Source organism: Aspergillus luchuensis, chromosome 5 (genome assembly GCF_016861625.1).
Source record: "Aspergillus luchuensis IFO 4308 DNA, chromosome 5, nearly complete sequence".
NCBI lineage: Eukaryota > Fungi > Ascomycota > Eurotiomycetes > Eurotiales > Aspergillaceae > Aspergillus > Aspergillus luchuensis.
Genome location: NC_054853.1, coordinates 3,414,208 through 3,430,456, shown reverse-complemented (window position 1 = coordinate 3,430,456; position 16,249 = coordinate 3,414,208). Strand labels below are relative to the sequence as shown.

At 50.1% G+C, this 16,249-nt stretch overlaps 6 protein-coding genes across 6 annotated transcripts; 4 read left to right on the top strand and 2 right to left on the bottom strand.

Moving 5' to 3' along the window:
• Positions 1–133: 133 nt before the first annotated feature.
• AKAW2_51105S (4F5 domain protein) lies at positions 134–727 on the bottom strand (the record flags this gene model as incomplete). Its single annotated transcript, XM_041690997.1, has 3 exons — positions 134–183; positions 261–345; positions 407–727. 3 exons carry the CDS (start codon positions 725–727, stop codon positions 134–136), a joined length of 456 nt encoding a protein of 151 aa, XP_041544526.1.
• Positions 728–886: 159 nt separating this feature from the next.
• Positions 887–4,471, bottom strand: AKAW2_51104S (uncharacterized protein; the record flags this gene model as incomplete). Its single annotated transcript, XM_041690996.1, has 8 exons — positions 887–3,089; positions 3,140–3,269; positions 3,332–3,569; positions 3,629–3,916; positions 3,975–4,037; positions 4,094–4,319; positions 4,366–4,415; positions 4,466–4,471. 8 exons carry the CDS (start codon positions 4,469–4,471, stop codon positions 887–889), a joined length of 3,204 nt encoding a protein of 1,067 aa, XP_041544525.1.
• A 1,519-nt stretch (positions 4,472–5,990) lies between these two features.
• AKAW2_51103A (uncharacterized protein) lies at positions 5,991–6,868 on the top strand (the record flags this gene model as incomplete). The annotated part of the gene is made up of 3 exons (XM_041690995.1): positions 5,991–6,180; positions 6,237–6,478; positions 6,533–6,868. The coding sequence occupies 3 exons, from the start codon at positions 5,991–5,993 to the stop codon at positions 6,866–6,868; spliced, it is 768 nt and encodes a 255-aa protein (XP_041544524.1).
• A 439-nt stretch (positions 6,869–7,307) lies between these two features.
• AKAW2_51102A (uncharacterized protein) lies at positions 7,308–8,550 on the top strand (the record flags this gene model as incomplete). The annotated part of the gene is made up of 2 exons (XM_041690994.1): positions 7,308–7,336; positions 7,404–8,550. 2 exons carry the CDS (start codon positions 7,308–7,310, stop codon positions 8,548–8,550), a joined length of 1,176 nt encoding a protein of 391 aa, XP_041544523.1.
• A 1,207-nt stretch (positions 8,551–9,757) lies between these two features.
• Positions 9,758–13,021, top strand: HMG1_2 (3-hydroxy-3-methylglutaryl-coenzyme A (HMG-CoA) reductase isozyme; the record flags this gene model as incomplete). The annotated part of the gene is made up of 2 exons (XM_041690993.1): positions 9,758–12,693; positions 12,742–13,021. The coding sequence occupies 2 exons, from the start codon at positions 9,758–9,760 to the stop codon at positions 13,019–13,021; spliced, it is 3,216 nt and encodes a 1,071-aa protein (XP_041544522.1).
• A 1,614-nt stretch (positions 13,022–14,635) lies between these two features.
• On the top strand, positions 14,636–16,192 carry LAG1 (putative longevity-assurance protein (LAC1); the record flags this gene model as incomplete). Its single annotated transcript, XM_041690992.1, has 4 exons — positions 14,636–14,771; positions 14,893–15,203; positions 15,258–15,545; positions 15,599–16,192. The coding sequence occupies 4 exons, from the start codon at positions 14,636–14,638 to the stop codon at positions 16,190–16,192; spliced, it is 1,329 nt and encodes a 442-aa protein (XP_041544521.1).
• Between the last annotated feature and the right edge of the window lie 57 nt (positions 16,193–16,249).

Below are 16,249 nucleotides of genomic sequence, written 5' to 3'. Positions count from 1 at the left end.
AACAGCCTTCCAAATGTACTTATACAAGTTGGAAGGATGCTTAACCAAAATCGTAGACGAGGGCTATGCGACATCAAAGAATCGTAGAACGTTCCGGTCTGACTTTATACAACGTGGGCGAAAACAGATTAGCTTATTTCTTCTTAGCCCCTGCAAGTGCTTCAGCTTGTTTCCGCTGATCGGCTAAAAAGAAGATAGAGAGAGTCAGTAAGATAGTGATCAAAAAGTGTCACAAAATCAGCAGACCAGAGCCTACATACCCAACGCTTGTTTCGCTCTCATCTTATCAGCATCGTTCTCCTTCTTAGCCAGTATACCACCCTTGCCGACCTCAGTCTTGGTTTTCTATGCAGCGAAAGCGAATTAATAGGTGAAAGCGGCTGGCAAAACCGGTGAATAATCTTACCTTCTTCTGATCCTCTTTCTGCCTTTTCAGGCGGGCCTGATCTCTCTGGTTACCCCGAGCCATTTTTGATAAAGTCTGGTATGACAAATGACCTGCTGGGCTCTCGTTCGGTATATATATGCCTCCCTTCAAGGTAGTATAACGTGGGGGATCGAGAAGAGATTCGAAGATGCTGTTCGATATGCAGGGTGTCGGGCATCGAAAGTTTTTCCGCCTCAGAGGGCCGCCGAGCCGCCGCCCCCGGAATTCCCTCTTCAGGTGCCTCCGCTGATCTTCTGCAGCTGTGGCAAGCCGGCATGGGTGCAATTGCCACATCACCATCTTCTCAGCCAAATATGAGAAAACATGCAGGCGACAACATAATATATCAGGCCGCCTTGCGATGTAGCCTTGGTGGCCAACTGAACTCGTGGGCCACGATCCTGCCTTCAGCCGTTCCCACTACCGAGCATTTACTTGGTGTTGTATACATCGCTTTTTTCATGAACAATTAGCCTCCGCTTCCAATAGGATGTCAACAATATCTCGTTCGGGTTCACACCAGAGCCTCAGTATCCGGACCGATGCCAATGTTTCATCATGGAAGGCGCCTAACAAGATTTCTTCTTTATTTATAGCTTGCGCCATCAGCTGTATCGCCTCGGCCTGTTTCCCTCGGCGTCGCTGAGCCAAAGCACTGAATTTCAGCGTGTAGGCGTGATCGGAACCGAACGTACGGGTGCACTCGTCAATTATCTCGTTGTCCAGTTTCTCAGCTTTATTGTCGTCGCCGAGTCCTTCATAGATAGCGGACAATTGTTCCTTCGAGCTGAGGGTCTTAAAATGACTAGGTCCATCTATTCTCGAGGTCTCTTCCAGAATCTGTAAGCATAGTCCCTCTGCTTTCTGCCATTCATCTAGCTCGAAGTAGATGTTTAGCAGGAGCTGTTGGCAATTTCGAGTTCTCTCGTCATCTAGGCCCAGTTTATCTTCACAAATCTGAAGCGTTTGTATGCCTAGTGCTTTCCCCTCAAGCAGTTTTCCCTGAGTTTCGTGAAGTGACGCGAGATTAATGGCCAGGTCCAAAGTCCAGGGATTATCTGGCCCGAGATTCTTTTGGTGCCATTCCAAATCCTTGATGGAATATTCTTCAGCCTCATCCCATCTACCCAGATCAGTGTAAAGCAGGCCCAGGTGGCCCATGGCACATACCGACTCCTCATGTTCTTCTCCGAAGACGGACTTGGCTCTTTCAAGAACTTTTAATAGCAGGCTTTCCGCTTCCTCGAAACGACATTGTTTCCGGTAAGTCGCTGCCAGACATCTTTCACTCCTCATGGTAATGATATCGTTCGGCCCGTAAAGCTTTGTGTAGGCTGTAACAAGAAGCGAGTTCAACTCTTCGGTTTCGGCAAGTCGATTTTGATTGGAGTACGTTGAGGAGAGGCCTGCAATGCTCTCCAATGTTTCTGGATGCTCCAGACCAAATTCCTTCTTATTCTCTTCCACGATGAGAAGATCCAACTTCTCTGCCTCATCGTTACGGCCCTGCGACCACAAATAGTATGCTATCCCTTCTTGAAGATAAAGCCTCCTTCGGAGCAGCTTCCCATGCAGCTCCGGTGTGAACCTGAGGACAGATATAGCATGAGGCAAATAAGCAGCGCAGATAGCCCAATTTTCGTATTCAGCGTTCGGGTAGACTTCGGCGAGAGTATCCATCGCTTGAATCGCTCTTTCGTCGAAGGTGTGCTCGATGATTAGCCATTTCCGCACAGTAAGCTGTACAAGCCGGTGGATAGAGAAGTTTTGACCCTTTCCTGTTGCTATTATGAGCGAGAATGCCTTAAGTGTACCCAGCGCCTTGGTCAGATCAAGTGGCCCGACAAGCCTCTGTTCCATCAGACTTGATGGAATATTATGCTGGTCAAGAAAAGCGACAAGAGAAAGAGCCTCGATAGCGTTTGGCTCTTTTGTATTGATATGATCTAGAGAAACGATCAGAGTGGTAGCAAGAGCATTTGGGGTTTCGCTGTCTCTTCCTAACGTCTCGAAGGGCTCGCACAGTAGACTCATTTTGGTCTCGTCACTGTCATTATGCAGTTTAATGTATTCGTTCACAGTAAGCACGTTTTCTTCCATAAATGAAGCGGCTTGCATAATTGCCAACGGTAAATAGTCGAGCATCTCCGCGAGCTCATCCATGTCCGACTCTGTCGGATAATTGCCACTCAAAGCAGATTTGATTAAGCATCTCGATTCTTCTTTGGTCATAGTATCCACCTCGAGCATGTTTCGGCCAATACCCCTGACGAATTTGACACCAGCAGCTCGGTTACGGGTCGTAATGAGAATAGAGCCATATGGACTTTCGGGAAGGAACTGGACGATGGAAGAATCTTCTTGCAGCTGCTTATTTGAGGTCGAGGCTCTTTGTCCTTGGCGCCCATCTGATGTGAAGAGTGAGGCTTCGTCAGCGTTATCGATAATCAGCAACCAGCGTTTACACTGCTTTTCAAGCCATTGCTTGACAAGCATGAGGTCTTGTGGTTTATCTTCTGGACTCTCAATCTCGCATTCCTTGATCAGATGATAATAACTTTCTTGGAAACGGCTGATACTGTTTGCGTGGATCCAGAACACCGACGCGTCGGGGTGGGCTTCATGGACTTGGTGCGCCAGCTCAATGGCTATCTGGGTTTTACTAGTTGTTTTATCAGTCAAAAGCTTCCTGGTAGAAACCGCAAAACCTACCCGACACCTCCGAGACCATACAAGGCTACTCTCGAATGAACCTTTCCGAGTGGCATGATACGCTCCATAACCTGACTTAATGTATGCTCGCGGCCGACAAACCCGGGATTACGTGTATAAGGTATCATCCCTGTCCGGTTGGTGTAAGCCGGTTTCCTGTATTTCATATATGTAGTAATGCATAGGACCTACAGAAGCAAGGGTCGGCTTCATCGACCACGAGGGTGGACTCTGATTCATCTAGGCAACTGGTTAACTGGCGCGTCTCCGTGCCTGAGTTTGCCATTTCGACAATTAGCGAAGACACATATTGATATCGATCGTCTTTGTCGCAGTGAAATCTGCAAATCTCTTCATGGTCGGCATTCAATGCGATCGCTTTCTCACGGGAGTCAGGCAAGCCAAGAACAGCAGAATCTTTTCCCACAACCTAATTCGAGCAGTGTGTCTTGTTAGTGCCAACATCTAGTTAAGTCCTGGAATACTTACTATGCCGATGCTTTTGAATGGTAGCGTCTCATAAAAGCTGAGATACTTGTAGTTTTCAAGAAGCTTGTCAAAGTTCGCAGACAGCTCCAGGGCGTAAAGGCTGCCTTTTGAAAGGGCCTTCAGTAGGGTATTGCTCGCTGTTCCTAGTAGAGCCCTCACGAACTTTGCAGCCACGCCTCCCACACGTGCCAGGTGCGTCCCTCGATGTGGCGTACCGAAGAAAACGATTCCAAAGGTCGACGTGCATATCGAGCCATATGTTGCGCTGAGTTTGGCTTGTACAAGCGCCTGGTATTGAACCATAAGAGACAGCCCAGAAACAACTTCTAGCTGAGAAGCTTCATACCTCTTTGACAACAATCCCTCCCAGGCTATGGGCAATGAAAAGCAGGGGTCGATGTTCACACTTCTGCAGGCAATGTAAGCTTCTATGACAGATCCAGTGGTACAGTTGCTGTTGATTACCTCTCTTTCCAGTCTTAAGCGGTCAAGGAGGACATGTGCCTGCTCTCGCACTCCAGCTGCGGATGACTGGATTGCAACTTTAGAGTTGTAACTGAAGAGAAAAATCCTGGCTCGTGGCAGTTGCTTGGGAAGAAAATCCCTGAGCCATAGCTTCCCATTCGACTCCCAGGTCTTCTCAGCATGGTTTTTCTTGCTTTTGGGGTTGAGCCCATGAACGGCGACAATGCTACTGTCGGTTAGCAAGCAGACATGGTGCCGGTGAAATGACTTACTCGATATTGGGATCTGCGCCGGCGGACAATATACGCAAGTAATACTCACCCTAGAATGCTATTAAACCCTTTTCTATCGGCATGCGAACAAAGACCCTACCGTCATGATTTCAATCCTGCTCTTTCACTGGGCTTGATTTACTACCAACCCTTCCTGGGTGGTGAATTGTTGCGTTGCCCTTCATAATTCGGAATGACCCTTAAGGCTCGGGGCCTCCCCTCATTAAGGCCGTTGCAACCTTCCTTAACTAATCAATGCGAGCTGCTGCGCCGCGTATGTTCAGCTTGTCAAGGGGGTACCGTGGGCGGCTGTGTTGCTAGCATGATTGGACAAAGACATGTAGCGTCCAACATCCCTGTAGATCTGCTCTTTTAGCACGTTGCATGTATGAGCACCGGGGCAGAACACTTAACACTTACTGTAGGTCTTTCTAGGCCCCCACACAAGGCTCCGAAATAATTGATTTATAGATCAACTTCAAATTCATAGTATCTCTAAATTTTGTAGAAGAGAGTGGGTGTAGATGTTCGAAAGTATGGCAGAGATGCAACCGAATAGGAAGGTAGGACTAAGTGGGAGGAAGGCACTAATCTAGTATTAGCGTCGTTTTGGAGAGGACGGCTGCAACTAAACACCCTAAACACCGACCACTCCATCCGACTTATTTGTCTCTAGGCCGAGATACCCGGAGCGGGCGCAGTCTGGCTACAATTGTTCTCGTAGCAAGCGCTTACACAGTGCATTTCTATAAATATTGTGGGGAGTACTGGTGGCAACCGAACTGGTAACACCTCGGCGCTAGTCTTGCTCTGCCACGCTTGAACACAGGCATTTCCCGTTCTTGTCTATTCGATAGTATAGTATGATAGTAGCACCACCAAGTCAATGAAGCAGTGGATACTAAAGAGAGCATTTTTAATGGACTGAAATCTGACAGTCCACTCACTTCTCTGGTTCAGCTTCTATCTTTATTCCTCAATATTACTGGGTACGCGGAACGATAGCTAATCCTGAGTGGAGGATCTTAAGCGCTCTGTATTCGTGTAGGGCTTTTGACTCGGGAGGGATCCATCAGGAAGTCCAAGGCAAGAGAAACACTGATCGAGTCAGGGACCCGGAAAAGGGCAAATGCCGCCCAAGTAGGTAACGAGTGTTTCTAAGGGCCAGAATGAATGGCTATTGTTCATTCAAAGTCGTGTCGAAAGTGTTTCAGCCTCAGGTTCGCGCCTATTGTGTCTATTCTTGTCTTTGTTGGGCATTTCAGTCCCGCTCAACCAGAACACTGTCCGGCATTTGTAGACCTGACAGATAATAACTTCCTCTGGCTGTTCTTCATCCTCTCGTTAACTCTTTGGGTCCGCGTTCTTTCTTTAACTCGCGAGTTGACCTCGTGGTTCTTTCTTTCCTTGCTCTTAACCCATATCAATTAGCACTTTGCTGCTGGTCAGTCCCTACTACTCATTCCTTTCAATCTACAAGTTTTTGTTGCAGAGTATAAAGGTGCATCACAATCAGAACGGATATCCAACTCGATAATTTCTTAAGATACAATTACCTATTTTCATACTGGTCACAAAAAGTTCAAGCTTTCCGGCAGCTGAGCCACTAATCTAACACCAAAATCATGATGGCTTCGTTGAAAGAATCCCTGGCCGGCCCAGGATACGTGATTCTCAACGCCATTCGTGTCATTAACATCATTGTGTTTCTGGACATCATTGCCGCCAGTGTGGTCATGCTGGTCAAGATTGACTTGTTGACAGCGTTTTTCTTTTTCGAGGCTGTCTCTCACGTCGCCACTGCAGGCGTTAGCAGTAAGTAGCCTTTGCTCCAAATACTGTACTGGATGGCTAACAGTTTGACATAACAGTATTCCTCATCATCTCCGAGCTTCCCTTTCTCCGCGGTTACTTCGACCGTAACTGGCCATTATTGGGGCAGAACTCCGGGTTCATCACTTTGGCGATAGCGATGCTGATACTGGGAGTTGGAGTGCTGGGAGACCTAAACACGAACGCCACCAGCCAGGAATCCCTTGGGATGGCATTTTGGAGGATTGTGCTCTCTGCTGGCATTCTAGCCATGATCATGAGCGTGATCAACGTGATTGCGGTAAGTCGAACTTCGGGTTTTGTGAGCGCAACGCTGATAGTATGGAATACACAGAGCTTTATCTTCGCCGATAGCGATCTTGGCGTCAGTGCACGACATGTGCGGGTCTATGGAGCAGTGGCGCCCCAGAAAGTGATGTCGCGAAATGGCAGCCAGCGTTCATTCCAGCTGAGTATGAAGAGGGAGGAAACTTTGCCTACTTACAGTCCCCAAAACTCGGTGAATAGGCAGATGTCTATGCGGCGCACGCGATTCCCTTTGAAGATATCTTCGCCAGTCAATCCTATCAACATAAATGATGCGGCGTCATCGAAGTACTCGAGGGATTCCGCAGGAATGACTATTCCCGATCTTGCTCATCACCCAGCAATGCAGTCATCGCATGTCTAAGGAAATAAACCGAGACAATGTGCTTTTGCGACGACACGACAAGGAGTTCAGATGCGGGGTCATCATTTGCGTTGGCGTTGACAGTATGGCAATTAGCGAGCATAGGCAGTGGGGATATTGGATTTTCGGGTTTTGCATTTCTACTTGCAATATCAATCGTTTAATCGTATTTCATTTTACCCAAACTATTCAATTGAATTCAAGTCCTATTTAGCTTGAGTCGACGATCTTCTCCTTACGCCGTAAAACCAGATCGGAAGTTTTATTGTTCTGAGCGGTGTCCCTGATCCGCGTGCCTGACCAGTAGGAAAACATGCTTTAGCGCCCACCGGCGATAAGATAAGCCCGCTTGAGGCCAACTTCCGCTTCTTGTACGGTCCTGAATCTGGATATCCCATTACCACTGAACTGCAATGCGCCATCGCCATTCTCCGCAAAGATGGGTGAAATAACGATCTCATTTTCAACGTATGCACTCATCCTACCCGACCCTCCCATCCAGACCAACCACTAACCTCCACACCTCCCTCATCAGGATCAAATCCGTCCTCATCTTCTTCGCGCCCATCATCATCCCCCGAGCCATCAACTACTACCGCACTCTCCGCGTCGCCCTCTCCAGCCGCCCACCACCGCGCCCTCTTCCCCAAGATGCCAGTCGAGCCTTGAATGTCCTCTTCCTCACCATCACCCTCTTCTTCTGCCTCAGCCTGCCCTTCAACCCACACGCGCCCAGTCCCAGCATCTTCACCCTCACCAACTCCCGCCTCACCACATCAACAGACATCATCTTCTCGCGCCTCGCGCGTCTCCGCCCCAATGAATCCCTCACTCCATCCGACACTCTCCTCAAGTCCAAACTCACCTCCACTCTCGCCCGCAAGGTATATCTCCGTTTCGGTCCGGAAACCCTAACCAACTGCGCCTTCTGCTCCCTCGATAACCTGACCACCTACGCTATCTACCACCTCCCCTTCAACGTCCTCCTCCCTCACCTCTTCCACATGGCCACAATCGGCCTCGTAACCTCCTCGACATTCGCCGGTTCGGACGCAAGCAAATGGCGCAAGGAGTTCTCCATCATGGGCATTGCGTTCACTCTCCTAGACATCTACGTGGTCATGTCCTACGACCCGATGGCGTACGCGTCCGCGGCTGTGCGCGCAGGCGTAGCAGTCCCGTCTAGCTCATACTACCAAATTGGTCTCTTGCGTCCGCTGCTATTCGCTATCTTTGACGGGGTATGCGCCCTGCTAATCTGGCTCTCCGCTACACGGAGATTCTTCTTCACTCCGCCGTCTCAGGCAGAACAGGTCGATCAGGTTGTGTCTGCGTCGTTGGGGGCGCTTTCGGGATCTACGTCGAAGCTGCATGCTGTGACTGTGGCGAGGAATGCAGTCGTCCGGGATAAGATGCTTAGAGATCGGGATGAGGCGTATTGGCGTACGGTGGTCGCTATGAATGTGGATAACCCGGCCATGAAGGCGGGTACGGTGGTTGGTGGGGGAGAGAATGGTGAAGAGGAGGGTGCTGTGCCGCCTACGTCGATTTGGGAGGAGGAGGAAGTTGTCCGCGCGATGTCTCGGGCAATGGCCGGGCAGGGGGGCGTTGATTTGGCGAGGTTGGGGATGGATGCGGCGGAGTATGTTAATGGTGTTACGGCTGGGTTGGAGGGGAATTAATATAAGTAGATTAGATTGTAGCTGTGTGTTGTGAATTATGTATATTGTATGTATGTTTGAGAAGCTCAGCATGTAGATATCTATCTATCTATCCGTTTACTCCTGTCATTAGCTGCTAAAGCATCGAGACGTGAACACACCCACATCCATATACTACCAGAACAACAGAGCCACAGTGACCCTGCCACAGCACCATACCCACACAAAATATAACGAACAATAGCCACTATTTACTAGTAACTACCCAGCCCCAAAATCAGCCCCAATCCCCGAGTCCCTACTCCGAGTCAAACACATCAATATAGTCTAAACAACAACGTCAAAGCTAACCCCCGAAACGGCCAGTCCCAGCCAGGCTGCCAGCAGCCAAATAGCTAACAATTGACTAGCTAACTATCAAGCTAACTATCCATTTAGTTAAGATTTAGGCTGACGCATAACCACCCATCTTACTAAATTAACTACCTGCGGTGAAAGAAAGAAACAAAAACCACCGATGCAGCCCAGCACGGAACAACTACTACACTAATGACGAGCTAAGCTAAGCTACGCAAAGCATCAACTTGCGGTGGTTCTCGGGGCGCGCGGACGGACGGGCATATCTCACTAGTAACTAGTCGAGATCGGTCCACAAAAAAGCGAGACATCACTCCTAACCTTGGTTAGTTGGTTTGGAATACTTTAGGCAACATTTTTTCCGCTTGAGATGGATGATGGATGATGGATGAATGCACTGCCACACCCGTACTCCATAACCCACTCCATAACGGGAGTGCCACAAAAGCATGGACCAGTCATGTTGGCGATTGCGGAGACGGGCTAGTATCTACACGGTCAAAGGGTAACTACTATGGTAACTTACTAACAGCTAAGCAAGTGGCCTAGTAGGATGATCAGCCAGGCTACTGTGTCAGGAGGTTTTATTGTTGTTGTTGTTGCTCCAAACGGGTGAGATTTTAGTTTTAGCTCGTCGCCCTCGCTCATCCGCCCAGCAAGCGAGAGAACGGACGCGCTAATTCTATGCTTGCTTCTGTCGGTCAGTTTTGCTGGCCGGATTTTGATGATCTGTGCCTTATTCCCCTAATATTATTCCCCTAATTTCTGGGGGCAGTCAATTGATTCATTCTACTTCAGTTACTCAATTCCCTTCTTCTGAGTGATTGCTGATACGTGAGACTCAAGGTATCCTCTTCGGTTCTTGCAGAGGATGGCTGGCTCACTTATATCCTCGCGATCCCGTGAGGTCCAGCCGGTGTCGTCTCAGACGACTCCGTCATGGTTCAAGGAGAAAATCACACCGGGATTGCTCTCCCTCTCCCGGCTTGCATCGGCGCATCCGATACACACAGTGGCTGCTGTCGCCTTGCTGGTTAGCTCCTTATATAGCAGTCTGTTGGAAGACAGTATATTCGACAAGACCAAGTCTGTGGCAAAGGCAGACTGGTCATCACTCACTGCCGGGAGTAGACGACTCTATGCGGGCCCTCAGTCCGACTGGAACTGGCATGCGGAGGTTCCAAACGCTCCAATTTCCAGCGATGTCGACCATGCCGCGCTTCTGACTTTGATATTCCCGGAGAGGACAGATACCTTCCACGAGTCCCCGGCCACACCCCTGCTCCAATTGCCGAGCAACCTCTCTGTCATGTCTTTGCCCTCGACATCCAAATCATTCAGCACCAACTCCAAGGAACATATTCATGCTTTCTCCCTCCCCTACAGTCAAGCATCCGACTTCCTGACAATGGTCCAGGAAGTACCGAACAGCGGCCCAGGCCAGTGGATAATGAAGAATGCACGAGCACAAACGCAGAACAGTCTGGCAGACCGAGCAAAAGATGCCTGGGTTAGCTTCGTGGACCTCCTCAAGAATACCCAAACAGCGGATATCGCCATTATGCTGCTGGGGTATATCTTCATGCATATGACATTCGCATCGCTGTTCTTCTCCATGTATCGTATGGGCTCTAAATTCTGGCTTGCCACGAGTGTGTTGTTCTCATCCACATTTGCCTTCGTGCTTGGACTTTTTGTCACCGTGGAGCTTGGAGTACCCGTCAATATGGTTCTCCTCTCTGAAGGCTTGCCATTTCTGGTGGTCATTGTCGGTTTCGAAAGGTATATCAGTCTAACACGGGCTATCCTAAAACATGCCATGGACCGCCGCAGCCCTTCGGTTAACACACAGTCCGCCATCGAGTCTGTCATCACCGACAAGGGATCGGAGATCGCTAAGGAATATGCGATAGAGATCGGAATTCTCGTATTGGGAGCTTTGTCTGGGGTGCAGGGAGGGCTACAGCAGTTCTGCTTCTTAGCCGCATGGACTTTGTTCTTTGATGCCATCTTTCTCTTTACATTCTACACGGCAATCGTCTGCATCAAGCTCGAAGTCAACCAGATCAAGGGGTACAGCGATATGCGTAAGGCGCTGGAAGACGACGGTATCAGCTCCCAAACGGCCGAGGATGTGGCTAGGAGCAGCCCGAGCAAGTCTAAAACGACGCTTTTCGGCAAGAGTGCGCATGTTCCTCGATTCAAGGTCCTTATGGTAGGCGGTTTTCTCCTTGTCAACATTGCCAGCATGTGTATGGTTCCTTTCCGCAACACACACTCAGTCAAGGATCTGGCTCGCGGACTGGGTGGTATGGGCATGTCTCCACCAGTGGATCCCTTTAAGGTAGCCTCCCATGGGCTCGACGTGATCCTTGACAAGGCCAGGTCGAGCGGCCAAGATACAATTGTCACGGTCCTCGCCCCGGTCAAGTATGAGTTGCACTACGGCCTTCCTGGAATGGGGTCTTCCGACGACAATGGGGACATGACTTTCACCCTTGATGGATACGGTATCGGTGGTCGTGTTGTTGGTGGCTTGCTCAAGAGCCTGGATGATCCGGTCTTTTGTAAGTGGGTGATTGCCGCCCTGGTGCTGAGTGTTGTCCTCAACAGCCACCTCTTCAGTGCAGCTAGACAGGGCGTTAAAAATACTCCAGAGCATTCCACTGAGGCAGAGAAGCCAGTCAATGTTGTGTCTCGCAATGTACCATGCGAGTGCCAACGAGCTGTTGTTCCAACTAGCCCGGCAGCCGGGGGAGAATTGGCGATCAAGCGTACTCCAGAGGAAATGGAAATGATGCTTGCAGAGAAACGCGCCCATGAGTTAACCGATGAGGAGGTTGTGGAGCTTTCTCTGCGCGGAAAAATCCCCGGCTATGCCTTGGAGAAGACCCTGAAAGACTTTACCCGCGCTGTGAAGGTTCGCCGCGCTGTCATCTCCCGCACCAAGGCCACTGCAGATATCACCAATGCTCTGGAACACTCCAAGCTCCCGTATGAGAACTATAACTGGTCTCGGGTGTTCGGTGCATGCTGTGAGAATGTTGTAGGCTACATGCCAGTCCCCGTTGGCTTTGCCGGGCCCTTGGTCATTGATGGAAGGAGCTACTTCATTCCTATGGCGACTACTGAAGGTGTCCTTGTTGCGAGCGCGAGTAGAGGAAGCAAGGCCATCAATGCCGGCGGCGGTGCTGTAACCATGTTAACAGCGGATGGAATGACCAGGGGTCCCTGTGTTAGCTTTCCAACCCTGGATCGCGCGGGTGCTGCTAAGATTTGGCTTGACTCCGAGGAAGGTCAGACGACAATGCAAAAGGCCTTCAATTCGACTACTCGCTTCGGGCGGCTCCAATCCATGACCACTGCGATTGCAGGCACTAACCTTTACATCCGTTTCAAATCTACTACCGGCGATGCTATGGGAATGAACATGATCTCCAAGGGCGTTGAGTACGCCCTGGAAGTGATGAAGTCTGCCGGATTTGAAGATATGAAGATCATAACACTGAGTGGTAATTTCTGTGCCGACAAGAAGCCAGCAGCGATCAATTGGATTGAAGGACGTGGGAAGAGCGTTGTTGCAGAAGCCATTATTCCAGGAGATGTTGTGAAGAGCGTGCTGAAGTCCGATGTTGACTCCATGGTCGAGCTCTTTGTAGCTAAGAACATGATCGGTTCGGCCATGGCCGGGTCAATCGGAGGATTCAACGCACACGCTGCTAATATGGTAGCAGCGATCTTTATCGCGACGGGGCAGGATCCGGCACAGGTTACAGAGAGTGCCAACTGTATCACCATCATGAAGAAGTAAGTCCAACTTAGCTCATATGCGAGAATGACTCTAATCATTTCCAGTCTTCACGGCTCGCTCCAGATCTCGGTCTCGATGCCTTCTATCGAAGTTGGGACACTAGGAGGTGGCACCATCCTGGAACCTCAAAGCGCCATGCTTGACAGTCTTGGAATTCGAGGATCGCATCCCACCGAACCGGGAGCGAATGCTCGGCAGCTCGCTCGCATTATTGCGGCAGCTACTTTAGCTGCGGAGTTGTCGCTCTGCGCCGCGCTGGCTGCTGGTCATCTGGTTAAGGCACACATGCAGCATAATCGTGCACCTCCATCCGGTGGAAAATGAGGCCTGAACTCTGTACTTATATAATATGATCAGCGGGTCTGTGATACGGGATAGATAACTCTGAGTAGATAGACGGCAGACTAGATGCGAAGTTAACAGGCGAGCATGAAAAAGGAAGATGATGATGATTGATGATGATAGAACACGCTTATCAATGAATTGTAGACTAGTGCTGCGTCTCCGCCAAAATTCCAGACTAATGCAATGAGAAAGGTTCGTTCAAGTTAGGCGAAGGATCCTTCACTGGGTGATTGGATCCCGATGATCAGAAGACCGGGCGATCGCTTTTGGAGTCGCAAAAGAAGAGGAAGCGGGAGAGCCTTTGGGAGGAGCAGGTGAGAGGAGGACAACCGGCGATTGGGGGAGAGTCTAGTCAAGTAACCTTGTTTCTTTGAGACACCGTACTAGTCCCAAGTTACACTCACTATGTAGTCCAACTTACTCGGTATTGACTTACCTTCAAGTTACTTTGATAACTCTAATATTATGTAGCCAGATTATCTATCTATCTAAACTTTCCAATTTGCATTTATTTTACTGTTTGACTTTACCATGGTACGTCACAGTCCTGCATGGCATGAAAGTTAGGAAAGGAAAGCATGGGCGGTGAGACTGGATGTCCCAACCAGAGCGACCAGTGGGATACTTGGGATTATCGGGCGGCGTCAGCGGTGGTGTAAGTACCGTTCAAGTATCAGCTGTGGATGTCCCCAGAAAAAGTCACTGGGTAAACTTAAAGGCCAAGAAACACCGCGTACGTAACGGCGAGTGGGCCGAAAAGCCTTGAAACAGACGTGATACAGTCAATACCTTCCCCTCATCGTAATTTGTATATATTATTTATTTTTCCCTTTCTTGAGATCGTCACTCTCTTCCTCGCTGCCCTTTCCCCCTCGCCTGTTCCAACTTTCTCTCCAGACAAGCAATCCGGGCATTGAGCAATTTTTTGACCTTCTCAACTTCTGCGTGTGGTTTTTGGTGGACAACTGCTTTGTTTGTTTACTACTTCAACAAGTCCCTATATCCGTCGCAGGCTCGGCCCGGGAGACAGACAGACTTCAGCTGTATTAACTAAGTATACTCTTCATTTACCAAGGGTGTGTGCCGTGCTGAGCCCCGTTACCCCCAACAGGGAATCATCTTCCACTCCCCCCCCAAAAAGCCTACCGATTAATCAATCCCAGGTACCCGCCGTGGAACCGCGGGTGGTGCTTCTGTCTCTCAAAATCGTCTCCAGTCTTTCCGACGAGTCTCAGCCCAGGTTGTCGGTCTCAACAGAAAAAAAAAAAAGGGAACAGCAGCTGCGGCCAGCCCACTGCTGCCACTCACTCACTGCCAATCCAAGCTGTGGGCGGGAACCACTTTCGCCCGCTCTCGCTAGACCCGCGACGTACCTCCTTCGATCCCCATCGCTCTCGCTCCCTTCCCTCTCTCTCTCTTTCTTTCGGCCAGCTTGACGGTCGCCTTTCGAGCTCCTTGCTTTTTCTCCTTCGCTCCTCCCTCTCGGAGACGTCTTTCCCCTCAATTGGTCACCACCCTCTTTTCCGCGGAATCAGTCGCTACTGCTGTTTGGGTCTGGAATCCCGACCCCTTCCGTAAATTGTGTGTCTCGTCATGGCCAGAGACGCATCGTTGCCGGCTTCGCAGTCGGCCTCGGAGCTCAATGCCCGCATTTCCACCTCCAGCGGACACCACCGCCCAGCCGCCAAAGAAACCACGTTCCGGGAATGGATGCTGGCCAACCAGATCGGTATGAACCAATCATGCAGCTTCCGATAATAATTCACTGTTTTGTCCCGTCAATGTTCTGCAAAACAAACAACTAATTCCATGCGAACTGTGTGCGCTAACCAGAACTTTTCCGTATATAGGTATCTCGTTGACCATTCTTTCCATGCTACTGGCCGTTCACCACCTCTACCCTTCCTTGAATCCCTACACCACCCCGTTCTTCCAGCTGTCGTACTACCAGCCCGCCACCGGAGATTATGTGCAAGGATGGGACGACATTTACTTTATCGCCAGCTCCGCGATTGCGTTCATCGCTATCCGGGCAATTGTTATCGACTGGATGCTCCAGCCACTGGCGCAACGCTGCGGGTTGAAACGGAAGGCCTCGGTCCGTCTGGCTGAGCAAGGCTGGCTCTGCCTATACTATGGGTTTTTCTGGTCCCTTGGCATGGTTCGTACTTGACATTGCGCTTATATGATCGGGCGTGCTGACCGTGGGATACAGTACATTTGGTCCAACTCATACTACTGGGGCGACTTCAGCGCCATCTGGGATCAGTGGCCCGCACGCAATGTGTCGGGTTTGATGAAATGGTACCTTCTGGTGCAATTGGCGTTCTGGGTGCAGATGCTTCTAGTTATCAACATTGAGGAGCGCCGGAAAGACCATTATCAGATGTTGACTCACCATATCATCACCATCACACTCTTCGGATCGGCTTATATCTACGGCTTTTACAATGTATCCAACGTGGTACTATCGCTCATGGACATTGTGGACCTCTTGTTGCCGGTGTGTAGGAATCTGACCCTAGGTATGAAGACGTGAGCTAATTCGAATACCAGGCGGCCAAAATCCTGAAATACTTGAAGTACGAGACCACCTGCAATGTCGCTTTTGGTGTGTTCATGGTAACATGGCTCATCACGCGCCATATCTACTACCCGCAACTGTGCTGGTCCATCTACAAGGACGTCCCGGCCAGGATGGCGTACGGCTGCTACTCCGGTACCACTTCGGAGATGACTTCCACCGACGCATACCCCAACCGCTGGCGATACCTGCTTTATCCCTTCCAGGACATCAGCGGCCCAATTTGCATGAACCGCACCGTCAAATGGATCTTCCTTTCCTGCCTTTTGGCGCTGCAGGCCCTCTCGCTTATCTGGTTCACCATGGTCATCCGAGTCGCCGTCGGGGTCCTCCGCACCGGAAATGCCGAGGAGCCTCGCAGCGACGACGAAGAGGAGGAAGAAGATGTTTCGGGTAAGGATGGCCCCAATGGCACAGCTGTCCCGACCGATGGCTCTAGTGCGGACTGGCGCCGTGCCAATGGGTCTTCGAATGTACGGCCTCGTGGACGCGGCCGTGTTCGTCTTGGCGACCAGAGCGATCATAAAGCGTTACTCGGCCGGATCGGATGTGATAAGCCGACCTAGACACACTTTAACGTCTTTGACTTTGCGTTTCTTTCTTTTACTAATGATATCATGGAT